Raw genomic sequence first — 12,803 nt, forward strand, 5'->3', positions numbered from 1 at the left:
AGTATTTCTCCCCTTCAGGAAGGACTTAAATAGTCCCTGCCTTCTTCCTGAAGAGCAGTTAACCCTTTGCCTTCTGCTCCACTACCCCCCTGACCAAAAAACCACAACTCTGCCTGGTCATAATGTGACTTCATCATATAATTCAGGCATAGGCAAACTTGGCCCTCTAGCTGTTTTGGGACTACAACTCCCATCATCCTTAGCTAACAGGACCAGTGGTCAGGGATGATGGGAATTTTAGTCCCAAAACAGCTGGAGGGCTGAGTTTGGGGATGCCTGATGTAATGAATGCTATTGGCATGTATTTTTCTCTCTCCATTCGTCTTTTATCATCTCTCCCCCGACTCTATGCTATAAGTCAGAGCTTTCCAAACTGAGTTCTGCGACACGTTAATGTGTCACGTGAACGCTCCTCCCCTGGCTGGAAAGGGGTTAGTTTAACCTCCGGTTTGCTAGTAAAACTGAATTACTGTGTCACGAAATGATGCGTGCCTAAAAAGTGTGTCACCAACATGAAAAGTTTGGAAAGCTCTGCTGTAAGCCCTTGAGTATTTTGACAAAAGACAGTATGTAGCCGCAATTAATAAATATTCCATTACAGAAGCTACTCAGATCTTAACAGTTCCCTCAAATGACACTTTTCAAGTCAGAAAGAAAGACAGACAAACAGTAAGAATATTTTTGACCTGGTGCACTATATTGAAAATATTCAAATAAAACACAAACCCAGATTCCAAAGTTCTGTATTTTTCAAAATAAAGATCACACATTGTTTAGAGACAATCTACACAAGAGTTACAAAAAATAGTTGCCCAGGCATAAGCATACACAGGTTTGTTAATTATACACATATGGTTACAAGTGTGCTTGCAAAAAGGTTCATTGGAAATATACACAAGGCTCTGTAAATGTACACCGTGTAGTGTTACAATTCTATATTCAAACAAGGAAAATTGACAGTATGTTACATTCACTTACAAGTAGACAAAATGCAAAATACAGTTTATCTTCTGTACAAAAAGGCAAAGTGATTCACACTTTACAAGGTGAAAGGGGAACTCTGATTGTAAAGGAATACTAGGGGGGGTTGTACTTTTCTGCACTTTTTTACTGCCACAAAATAAGTAAAACATTACTTTTTCTTTTTAAAGAGTCAAATAAACACTATTTTTGAACTGAATCATTTGTGTAGAACATTTAGAAAGGATTGCTACTCTCTTGACTAGGTGACAAATAAAAAACCAAGCATTTCTTTTAAACATTAACCAGGCTGTATAAAGAGAACATTTCCTTCAAAAGAAAAAAAAAATTTACTTCTGGTTGAAATTACAATTTACAATATACAACACTATATGCTACGACCATAAAAGGGGTGAATATACACTGAAATGCACAGGGTTTGCTAATTTATTTTCTTACCAAAAATGGGTTTATGTTGATTCAAACTTCTCCACATTTACATTACAGAGGTTTACAAATGTACAATTGTACAATCAAAAGTATGTTCCACTACTAGGGTACATTATAGATACAGATTAGACATCAAAACAAGAAAATACTACAAATTTTTATATATGCAAAGTCTACACCAAGTATACACTATATATTTATAGAAGCAAGACCAAAGTTGAGTTGGATTTTTTTCTCTCTACATGCTAAATAATAATAAAAAAATTGCCTCCGTGTTAACAGAAGAAACAGGAGTAGGCAGTAACTACACACCCATTGTCTACGTTTAAAAACTTCCTTGGTGTGTGTTCTCTCCCGATATTTACTGCTAAGCTTAATTCTTTAGCACGTTAATACTAAGAAAAAGGAATTTTAAAAGTCTCTGAAACTTAAAAACTTATCTTAATCGAAGCTTTAGCAAATTGATTTTTTTTAAATTTATAAACTGTTAAATGCAGATTTGTGCAATTTAACTAAAACTTTATACTTCTCTTTTGAGTTTTGACTAAAAGAGAACAGAACAGGCATTTTCCAAAAAAAAAGCTCTGTCTTTAAGGTAGAGGAGTTAAAAATGGGCATTTCATTTAAATTCAGATTAGCCACCCTGAAAAGATTCCATATTTGAAATAGTTACATCAGTGAACAAAAAAAATGTGGCTTTCCATGTACATCTGTTGCCTATGTACAAGAATTCTATACACCACTGAAACAGCAGGGCAATTAAGTATTTAAAAAAATAATTAGTACATGTTATGCAGAATAAAATTAAAGAAATTTACAAAGGGTCTTTTTGCCTTTTTTCTTTTCTTTTTCTTGTAGTTCTCACGTCTATGTTGAGCAACCATGAATATTTTCAAAGCATATATTGGAATATGAGTGGTTGCTGGCTGTAAATTCCAGGTGGTCACTGGCTCTCTTCTGTAGCTCATTGTTTCAGATGATACCATTTGGTGGTCCACAAATGGGCCCGAGGTCAACCCCGTTTTTCATGTAGTACTTCTCCAGCTTGGCCAAGATGTGTTTTCCATAGGTGTATTTGCGGAGAGTGGCAATGTGGGGCCGGATCTAGAGGGTAACAAGAGGGTTACAGGAGTTTAGGAACAACCCATGCAAATGATGCTCATGAATCCTGAGTAATATGCAGAGGACCACTCCTGTAACCAAAGCTATAGGTCATGATGAACCCTACACATGATTCTGAAACCGAGAAATGTTTGCAAACTGAATTCCTACAGGGTGGATTGCAGACTGAATCGGGGCACAACGCCTCTGAAGAAAAACAAGAGGTAATTTGCTGGGGATCCTTTGTTTCTATTGTGCATTCTAAATAAATCTGCAACAAAGCCCTTGTTTTCTTCTGCACCAAATGTGTACTACAGCTACTACGTTTCCTGAACCTAGTTCATTCTCATGTGCTATGTAAATGTTTCAAGTGCTCATTAAAGTCAATTAATATGCCTGGGATTGCATAAACACACTTGTGACACTTTAAAGACCAACTGATTTATTGCCGCGTAAGCTTTCAAGGTCTAGAACCCATTTCATCAGATCCACAAAAGGCTTCTGTCGCAATAAACCAGTGCTGCAAGGTGACTTCTGTGTGTGTTCACTGTAAAAGACTATCCCTCTGGAATTAAAAACAACAACAAATCTTGTGACATGTTAGACAGCAGCAAATGTATTATGGGCTAGAGTCCATTTCATCTGATGCAAGTGTAATAAAAAACCCCACTTGTACTACTGTGGTTATTTATTGCTAATTTCCTTACTAGTTACTGCTACTGACAACCTACTAAGTGTGATTTAGAGGGGGGGGCGGAAACTGAGGAAAAACTAGTTTCCCAATGTTCATCACTCAGAATAAGACCATCTTTCCATGCACCTGTATGCGCTGTCTCCTCCAGAGCTGCCCTGTGTTGTTCTAAGTACCTGTAGAGACTTTGCCCTTGTGGCTCTTCCTGACAATGTATCGTTTGCATTAACACACAAGCAACACCCGGCCCCTTGAGAGTTGAAGTGCTTTTGAACTAAATAGCTTTTCTCCCACCCTCCTTATGACAATGGACAAGCAGAATAATGCAAAATAAGCAAATGTGTGGAAATTTGCTTGCCTTGTATTAATTTATGTAGAGTTCAGGACTTGAGCCACCTTGTTAAATGTGTGTGTACAAAGTGTGATGTAGCATTCTGTCTACAAAGAAGACAGAATGCTAGCGAGAGAGCAGTGAGAACTTTTACTTCCCTGGAACAAGAGAGTGGAGTCCTCCAGGCCTCTTGGCTGGTCTCTCTAGGACTCTTTCTTCACCTCCCCTGCTCTCTCCCGGCTTTGCTCAGTTCACTACAACTGGCCAGGCCAGCCGCTTACCTTGTGCATGACAATCTTCCTCTGGGCCGGCTCTGCCACATCAATCATTTTCTGTACCACATAGTTGGCGTACTGATCTTTCATCATGGTGTATAAGGCACTGTGAGGGCCATCGTTCATACTACACACCTCGTCAATCAGCATGGCACGCTCAGTGCGGGAGGCATGCGTAACACACTTCTCCACAACGTTGCTGCAGCAAGGCAAAAGGGCCACAGGTTATCTGGAATACCCAAGCACAGCACTCCAAAAACACAACCACATGCTTCCCAAAGCAGAGAGGAGTTTTATACTGGATCAACAGTATATATTTTAACATCTGAATGGTGACACTAGCATCTCCACTGCTGTATGAGAATGCAGAATGGGTAAATAATAGAAATGGCCAAGGCTGACTTTAGTCTTTAGGATGCCTGAAGCTGGATGCAGACGTCGTTTCTCGTCTCCCTACCGCTCATCAAAATGCATCTGCCGGTAGCATTTGCTAATGTTGGCTCACTGACATTAGAGGCAGGGGTAGCGAAGACTTGATGCATCCACAAAAGGGCTAGAAACAAGAGGTGTGTATATATCCTAGAGCAACTGCTTTATGCCACAGCACATGTGCACACCAGGCACCTTCGACCAGGAAAGCAGGGAAGGAATCACGATGCACAAATCTGTTCTCATAGCTCCAAGCCATTTTGGCGATACCATCTGAACTAAGCCAGTAAGAACTTCAACCAAGACCACACATAAGCTTTATATTCAAGAGGTTCTTTTTATTTTATCTCTCTCTCTCTCTCTCTCTCTCTCTCTCTCTCTCTCTCACACACACACACACACACACACACACACACACACTCCAATGAAAGCTTGCACCATGGCTAACAATGGCCACTATTTAGCAGCTATGGTAAACAACTGGAAATTAAGTCTCCTATTCTGCTCACATCACACTAAGAAATCCTGTTCTAGTTTCTGTCGTAATTGTTTTTGTAATGGTACACTAAGCTGGATTCTCCCCACACCCTCTGGTGTAATCTAGAGTTGTGCGTGTTTGCGCGTGTTTAGAAAAAACACACCACAAGGAACACACATTACCTGGCAAACTTATGCTGACTCAGGACCAGCACATTGCCTCTAATTTCGGCCACGATCTTGCTTTTATCTTCAGGTCGCCCATGTTCAAGTACATGTTGGATGACATAGTTCCCATACTGATCCTGTTGGGCAGACAAGCAGGAAGCACATTAGCTCTAATAGAACCTCGTGTATCAGAAATCCTTGCATTGTTTTTTTCTTTCTTTCTCTGTGACATTTGCACTCTGCCTTCCCACCATAAGGAGCCACCTTCAAGGTGGTTTACAAACACAACAAATGACAATAAAACCTCATAAAACTTTTTTTTAAAAAAATAAAATAATAAAATTTCAACACACAAGAATCAGGAACAACAGAGTGCTCTGTAAAACTCACCAAAGGCCCAGGTAAATAATACCGTCTTAATTTGGTGCCTAAAAGATAGAAGAGGAGGTGCCGCAAATATTTCTGGAGAGGGCAGCCTGCAAATGGGACACCATCACTTAACAGGCTCTGTCCCATGCCACCTCCCACTGCCTAACCCCCCTAAGGCAGAGGCAAATGGAGTACAGACTCTTTCAGAAGATTGGCTTAAGGAACAGAAAGGTTTACACGCAAGAACGGTTCGTTGGATAACCTTGTCCCAGCCTGTTTTTAGAGCTTTAAACCAGTATTCTGAATTGAAACTGGGATCAGACTGGGAGCCAGTGAAGACCTTTAAACACTGGTAAGATGGTATGAATACAGTGGAACACAGTTAACAACCTGGTGCTGCGTTCTGGAACAACAAAAGTTCTTAACGCTCTTCAAAAACACCTAAGGACATAGCCAAATCCAGTATTAATAACCCACAATGAAAATGAAACTACTGGTGTATATGGGAACTTGTTTACGTTCAGCCTCTCCTTCTCAGAGCTCATGATGGCATACATAAGGTCCACAAGTTGATATTTCATACAATTACAAATATAAACATTACCTTATATTTTACCCTAAGCATAACTTTTGGCAATCTGGTCCTAAACCATACAATGTACACACTGCTAGTGGCCTTGTTCACATGTGATTGTAAGCCCAATTGTAGTTTAATTATGAACACTCCACACCTCCACCCCAAGCCCAGGTTTTATTATATTCAGGGGTGTGATTGCTACCATTCTGTAGGAGCACATAAATGACAGGACAGAAACAAACTGCAGAATGTGGTATAGGGTACAACATTCGGCTTCCAGAATTCAAAGCTTTTATTTGAGATTTTGTCCTTAGGAGCTGTGAATATACAGTGGTGCCCCGCAAGATGAACGCCTCGCAAGACGAAAAACCCGCTAGACGAAAGGGTTTTCCGTTTTGGAGGCGCTTCGCAAAACGAATTTCCCTATGGGCTTGCTTCGCAAGAAGAAAGCCCATAGGGAAATCTCCGGGGACCTCTTTTAAATGCTAGCGGTGGGGAGCAAAGCCTTTCCCCCCCCCCTCCGGCCTTCAGAAGAGGTCCAGGAAGGCCGGTGGGGGCCGAAAGGCTTTGCTCCCCACCGCCAGCATTTTAAAAGCAGTCCGGGATAGCAGCGCTGCGTTTCTCCGCTCTCCCGGGAAGGCAGGCAGGGGGGACAAAGACTTTTGCCCCCCGCCGGCCTTCAGAAGAGGTCCAGGACCTCTTCTGAAGGCGGGCGGGGGGGCAAAAGTCTTTGTCCCCCCTGCCTGCCTTCAGAAGAGGGGGGCAAAGGTCTTTGCTCCCCCTGCCTGCCTTCCCGGGGGCTTTTAAATCGCCCCGGGACTGCCCGGGGGGATTTAAAAGCCCCCGGATGGCTTTTGAAGGCAGGCGGGGGGGAGCAAAGACTTTCGCCCCCCGCCGGCCTTCAGAAGAGGTCGGGGGACAGACTGTCCCCGGACCTGGTCTGAAGGCGGTTTCCATAGGAACGCATTAATTGATTTTTAATGCATTCCTATGGGAAACCGTGCTTCGCAAGACGAAAAACTCGCAAGACGAAAAGACTTGCGGAACGAATTAATTTCATCTTGCGAGGCACCACTGTATGCTTGTGAAGCAAGTGAGCAATGTAGGCTGGATTCTGCATGTTGTAAGCTGCATTTTTATATTTTATGAAATAGCGGGTTATAAATTTTCAAATAAAAGAAAGAAGCTGACCGAGGTGGCCAAGTAAGAGCATATGCAAGTCATTCTGGGAGTGTTTTAAAATAACTTTGGTAACAGAGCTGCCAGCCCCAAACCCGCTCAGAGGGCTTGTCTAGCTTTAAGGATATTTACAGAATGGAAGATTCTACCACAATCCCAGCACTGTGGTGTGATAAAACAGGCCCTGGAAATCTCTAGAGTCTATTCAAGCCTTAAAAGGCACAAGAGCCCCTATGGTTTGCAGGCAACCTGCTTTTACCCCCAAGCACTACCTGCACAAGCTGCTCTGTGTGTTGGTGAAGCTCTTCCAGGATGGGGAGAGTCTGCTCAGGTAGACAGTGCTCAAGGATCCTCTGAATGACACGGCAGCCATATGGATGGGTAGACAAGGCGAACACCTGAGTTCAACAGACACGAGTGAGGACAGGGGAAAATTCCTCATACTCAGAACAGCCTAAAGTTCAACAAACTGAAATATTCTGCAGGACATAAAAAGTTTAGAATATGATGATTATTCGGCTAGAGTGAGGCTCTGAAAGCTGTGAAACAAAGCCTGCTCCACTTCAGAGCCTTCATTATAAACAGGCAGGTGCAGCTGAGAGTTTAAGATTGTCAGCCCAGCTTTCAAAAACCTTTTCATTGCCCTGATGTATATGTATCACCATTTAAAAGTTCGTGCTGAGCCCAATTCTGGAAAAAAGAAGTAGCTCTTAGATAGGAGAAGCCAAGGGTCTCCTGGGTCACAAATGGGTTCATGAGAAAAAGATAATGCTGCTATACACCTGCCCTAGCCTTTGCTCCACCAGCTTTCCTGAAAGGAGCTCCTTTGCTGTTCTTCATTGCTGGAACTCCCTTACAATATACACATTGCTACCTTTTAAACATTGATCAAAATCTACCTCTCCTATATAACTTTGGCTTCAGTCCTTCAATTTCAGCAGGGAATTAGGAGCAAGCTTAATAACATTAAAGTGGAATACTCTCTTTACGCCTGTTCCCCGGGGAAAATTCAGAGTGGGGTTTTGGGGTGTAGTGTTCTCAGGTCAGGGGCCTATCTTTTTGGCTCATATTGCTCTGTCAAACAAGGAGCACACTATAGATTCTCACCACTATAACCACAGCATCTTACAGAAATCCCCCCCCCAATACACAGCCCCTCAACACACTTACCTGCCCCTTAAACGCATCAATGATAAACTGCAGGGACTGGGGCTGCACACATTCAATGCACTTCTGCACAACGTGGTTCCCATTCTGGTCTTTCACACACTTCAACACGTGTCCATCCAGTTCCCGGACCATCTCGTTCTATGGAAGGAGGGGCAAAGAGAGAGAGAAAGAGAGAGAGAAAGCACCACCAGAATCGCAACTGGCAAGCAACACAGGGGCAGTGAGAAGCCCCTTGAACAGGCTCAAATCAATTCTCCATCTAAACCAGTATCATCTACTGGCAGCAGTTCTCTAGGGTGTTAGGGAGAAACAGCCCTTTCTTATCATCTGCAAATTGATCCTTTTATTCAACCTGGGGCCTTCTGCGTGCAGTAAAATGTGCTCTACCACTCAGCTATGGCTCCATCCAAGGGAAGGAACATTTCCATCTATACTTGCAGTTAGCAAGGAGAGGATTTCCATAGCATGCTGTTAATCTGTGGGGCAGAGAGCAAGTTGGATCTCTTCAGCTGCTGTTCCTTCTGACTGAGAGCTAGCCACTGATCAGCACTTCTCTGATCTGAGAGAGAGAATCCAAAAGTAGAACATACTTTTAAAAGTTCCTTAAGAAATGTTTTCTTCAGTAAGTTTCTGACAGAACTCATCTGAAAACTCACTCACAGTATTCCTCTCAGCCCTGAATCCCTAGCCCTGATCTCTGCAGGTTTATTACTATTTGCACACTGAAAACAGGTCACAGAACAGATGCACCACAAAAACTAAAAGAATAACACACACACACACACACACACACACACACACACACACACCAAAGGACAACAAGGTAACTCAGTTGAACAACAACATTCAACATCAAGTAGTAAAGTTAAAATGGAAACTTACAATTACCTGCTGGTCTGGAGGGATAAACTCAAGAGCCTTCTGGATAACTCTGCAGCCGTACATCTGCAAAGCCAAGGAGAGGACATGGCCACGGATACGTTCTGCCAAGGCAAGTTTTTGTTCCAGGCTGCCAAACTAGAGGGAATGATAGCATACAGATTAGAATCAAAATAAGATTGTCCTCTTATTTTAAGATGGAAGCAGTTCAACGACTAGATATAGTTAGCATCGTGGATATGACTCACCTCAAAGAACTTTTGGATCACATAGTTTCCAAATACATCAACCATCAGCTGATAAGCTGCCTGTAGGATTTCATTAAATACAAGCTGCCGTTCCGCTGGGGTGGCACGTTCCAATTTAAGCTGGATAAATCTGCAGAGGTTGCAATTAAAGAGAATGGGTTTATGGTTTTATCTGAGCTGAAATTTTGACGAAAGTCATTCAGCTGCCTCACATGCTTAATTGAGGATCAGCTGCAAACTGGAGAAGAACCACAGAGATATTCTGGTCTAACCCCCTGCCCTCTGTATAAAAACTCCATGCCTATTTTAACTCAGATGAGTTAAATTAGAGTATGCCACTAGCAGAGAGCTGAAGAAAGCAAGCCCAACACATCCCAGTGCCTTCCACAAGAGGCATTAAGACACATCCCTAGATTCCCTGCGGATGAAGGGTCCTGGCTGCAAGGAGGTTTCTAAGCACCTTCAGTTGAACATGCTAGGAAGCCCCCTTCAGACCTTCTTCTTCAACATGGGAAGGCTGAAGTGGAGTGAGAATGCCAGAGGTCACTACAGGTAAGGTTGATGTTCATATGCCCACTTGTCCCTACATACCTGTGAGCGTTTGTGCAAAAGGGCAACCCTGTGATTTGTTCTCAATTAGCTTCCCCATCTCACCTGGATCCATGCTGATCCTGGGAGAACTCCATGATGTGCCCGGCAATCTCCCTCAGCTGTAGGTTCGGGTACCGGTTATTACGGAAGTCCTCAAGCAGCCTGCTGCGACCAGAGGGCATGACGTCCGACATCCCATAACGCACACGTGAAGGGAAGAGTGTGCTGCTGGGGCTGAAGAGGCTGGAGGCACTGCTTGCGCTGCGATACTTGGCTTCAGCTCCAGGGGCAGCAGAGATGTAACGGCCACTTCCGTTTGGAAGCCCTCCTGCAAAGGGACTGTGATTTTAGTTTTAAAATCCTTGTCGAAATACTACAGTAAACAGGGAGCTGACTGGAAAGAATCAGGGCTGTGAATACAATGTATGTATTTAAAAAAAAACAACAACAACAACAACAGACTGCAACCAGGGCAGAGCATAATCTAATAAGGAGAAATCTAAACATTGCAACCGAAAAGTTGCATGGATGACTGTTTCAGACTTTTGCATTCCCTTCTTCTTTGGCACCTATGGAGAGGGGATCAAGTGCTTCCACTTTTAAACTAACCATACTCCCTCCTGATACTACAACTCAGGGAACTGTCTTTTGTTTATACTATGGTTAGTGTGAAAAAGCCAAAATCAAGCTCCGTTATAGATTCCTGTTTGTTCTTATTAACCATAGTTTAACTATAGTTCCTGAGTTTGGACATTACCGGGAACTGTAGTTAGCCTAAAAGAAAAAGCTTATTCTCGTCTGTGAAAGAGAAGGTGAAAGTGCCTGAGTGACAGGGGTTGCTGTGTCTCATTCTTGATACCACCTTACATCTTGAAGAATGGGTTTAAGATGCACCTATTACCTCTTGCCCAGTGTCTGTCACATTTTTGCTTTAAAAAAATGCAAGGGTGGAAAGCTTAATGAAGCCCATTATAATGGGACACTACTCCTTAGTGTTAGCTGCATGTCATGGCATGTGGCACAGCATATTATTTCAGCCTGCAGCATGATTTATTAGAAACACATGAATAAGGCAATATAGTGCAATCAATTTGTGAGTGGAAAGGCTAGGAAAGACCCTTGCCTGAAATTTTAGAGCCACTGCCAGTCAGTGTAGCAACACTGAGCTAGATGGACCAATGGTCTGACTCAGTATAAGGTGCTTTCCTATGCTTCTGTTTAAGGATTAACTTCTATAGAAACCCACCCCATAAATACACAGATGGCACTTCCTCTTTGTCATTCATGTAAGTCCAGATTATTTTCCTTACAGTAGATTAAGTGCAAGACATTTGGAACATACCATGTGTGTGTGGTGGTGTTGTAAATAACTCGCAGTAGTTTCTCCACAACAAGGAGGACATGAAATGATGGCAAAATATTGAGAAACTCATCTAACAAGTACATTTGTTGCCGGGGGGGGGGGGGGACCAAATGTGCTGCTTCTTAGAGCCTGTTTATTCTATCATGTCATGCAACATGGACAGCAGGTTTAAATTTTAATTTCTTGGAGGATCAGAAAATCTATTAAACCTTTTCAAAAAATTGAATGTTTTCCATAACTTGTAACAGGGAGAATAGGCTATTAGTGTGAGGTGACACCAACGATTATGAATATATGACATTCAATTTCTTTTAGAATATGCAGAGAGCAAGCCAAATAGGCAACCACAATGGTTAAGCAGTACTTTACCCAAAAAATGGGCTACAATTGAAAGCATAGGTTTTTTGCCCACAAACACAGCCCCTTCACTATGAGCCATGATTAAACCAGGAAGCCTCTAACCAATCACAGTTTCCCTGTTTCATCTGACCTTGGAAATCATGATTACCAGGCTCTTGGAATAAGGTCAAATATTAAGCCAACTTCATATTGTGGTTTAATAACCTGTTTTCTTCCAAAGCTGGTAATCATAGTTTCCTGGTTGGAACAAAATGGAAAGCTGGTTAAATCAGAGGCTTTCTAGTTTAACTACAGCTCAGAGCGAAGGGACATGTGGAAACAAAAAGTTCATACATAGCTTGTTCTTGGCCTATCTCCTAAGCAGAGATATGATTTTCCCAAACTGTCGCTCAGAAGCATGAGGACAGACATCCCTATTTCCACCCCAGAGCAACAGCAGTAATACCCCCTTACCAAGGTTTAAACTGGAAGAAGATCCGTGGGAAGATAAGGGTGGTGGTGGAGTCTGAGAATGGCCAGGTCCTTGATTAGGCAAAGGCATGCCAACAGGCCCCGGAGAAGAGGAAAACCCAAGGCCATTATAAAAACTGTGCCCAATAGGAGTCAGGTTGCTAGATGTCCTCTTGTACAGGTCACTGCTGCCCGTTAGAGAGTCTCGGCGAGAGCCACTGCCTGTATTAGAGTTTGCAACTGCAAAAGGAAGAAATGGGAGGATAAATCTGATTGGGGCATTGAACAATTGGGAAAGGAGGATATGGATATTAACAAGGAGAGGTACTACGCTTTGGCCTAGGAGAAGTGCAAACAAAAGAAATGTGGAGATATTTGAACATGACATTTAAGAACTCCTTAAAGTTAATGGGATGTCCAAGATGAATAGCTTTCTCCTGCTCCACATTTTACACTGTACATTTAGTGGAGAGCTGTACGAAACAGTGGGAATAATGCAGGGAATAATATGGAGGAGGGCTGGCTCCAAATCCCCATTCGGCAATAAAACTTACTGGGGGCCCCTGAGCTAGTTATTGCAGGACAGCTGTTTAGAGAAAACGAGGAGGACCATATGGACTAGCACCCCTAAGCTCTTTTGGAGAAAGGGCAGAGAAAGAAAACATTCCTTGGTACATACGTAAGGCATGTGGCAACTGAAACCATCAGACATGATCTACAGGCAGTAGATTTCTG

The 12,803-nt window shown here is 42.6% G+C and overlaps 1 protein-coding gene across 19 annotated transcripts in view; it reads right to left on the reverse strand.

Annotated features, from left to right (window-relative positions):
• Window positions 1-727: 727 nt before the first annotated feature.
• The window catches only part of PUM1 (pumilio RNA binding family member 1), a 51,019-nt gene continuing 38,943 nt past the window's right edge, over window positions 728-12,803 (reverse strand). For 10 of the 19 annotated variants that reach the window (XM_083750698.1, XM_083750696.1, XM_083750682.1 and 7 more), the window contains exons 14-22: window positions 12,072-12,308; window positions 9,959-10,223; window positions 9,305-9,434; window positions 9,060-9,194; window positions 8,178-8,315; window positions 7,280-7,405; window positions 4,898-5,019; window positions 3,815-4,007; window positions 728-2,514 (exon numbers count right to left, since the gene is read on the reverse strand). In XM_083750698.1, coding sequence (XP_083606824.1) covers window positions 2,383-2,514; window positions 3,815-4,007; window positions 4,898-5,019; window positions 7,280-7,405; window positions 8,178-8,315; window positions 9,060-9,194; window positions 9,305-9,434; window positions 9,959-10,223; window positions 12,072-12,308 — 1,478 coding nt within the window. In that variant the 3' untranslated portion in view covers window positions 728-2,382. The remainder of the gene's footprint in view (window positions 2,515-3,814; window positions 4,008-4,897; window positions 5,020-7,279; window positions 7,406-8,177; window positions 8,316-9,059; window positions 9,195-9,304; window positions 9,435-9,958; window positions 10,224-12,071; window positions 12,309-12,803) is intronic. The other 9 variants (XM_083750683.1, XM_083750700.1, XM_083750695.1 and 6 more) reach the window with 1 other exon arrangement.

This window comes from Podarcis gaigeae (genome assembly GCF_964106915.1).
Source record: "Podarcis gaigeae genome assembly, chromosome: 8".
In the NCBI taxonomy this organism is placed as follows: domain Eukaryota; kingdom Metazoa; phylum Chordata; class Lepidosauria; order Squamata; family Lacertidae; genus Podarcis; species Podarcis gaigeae.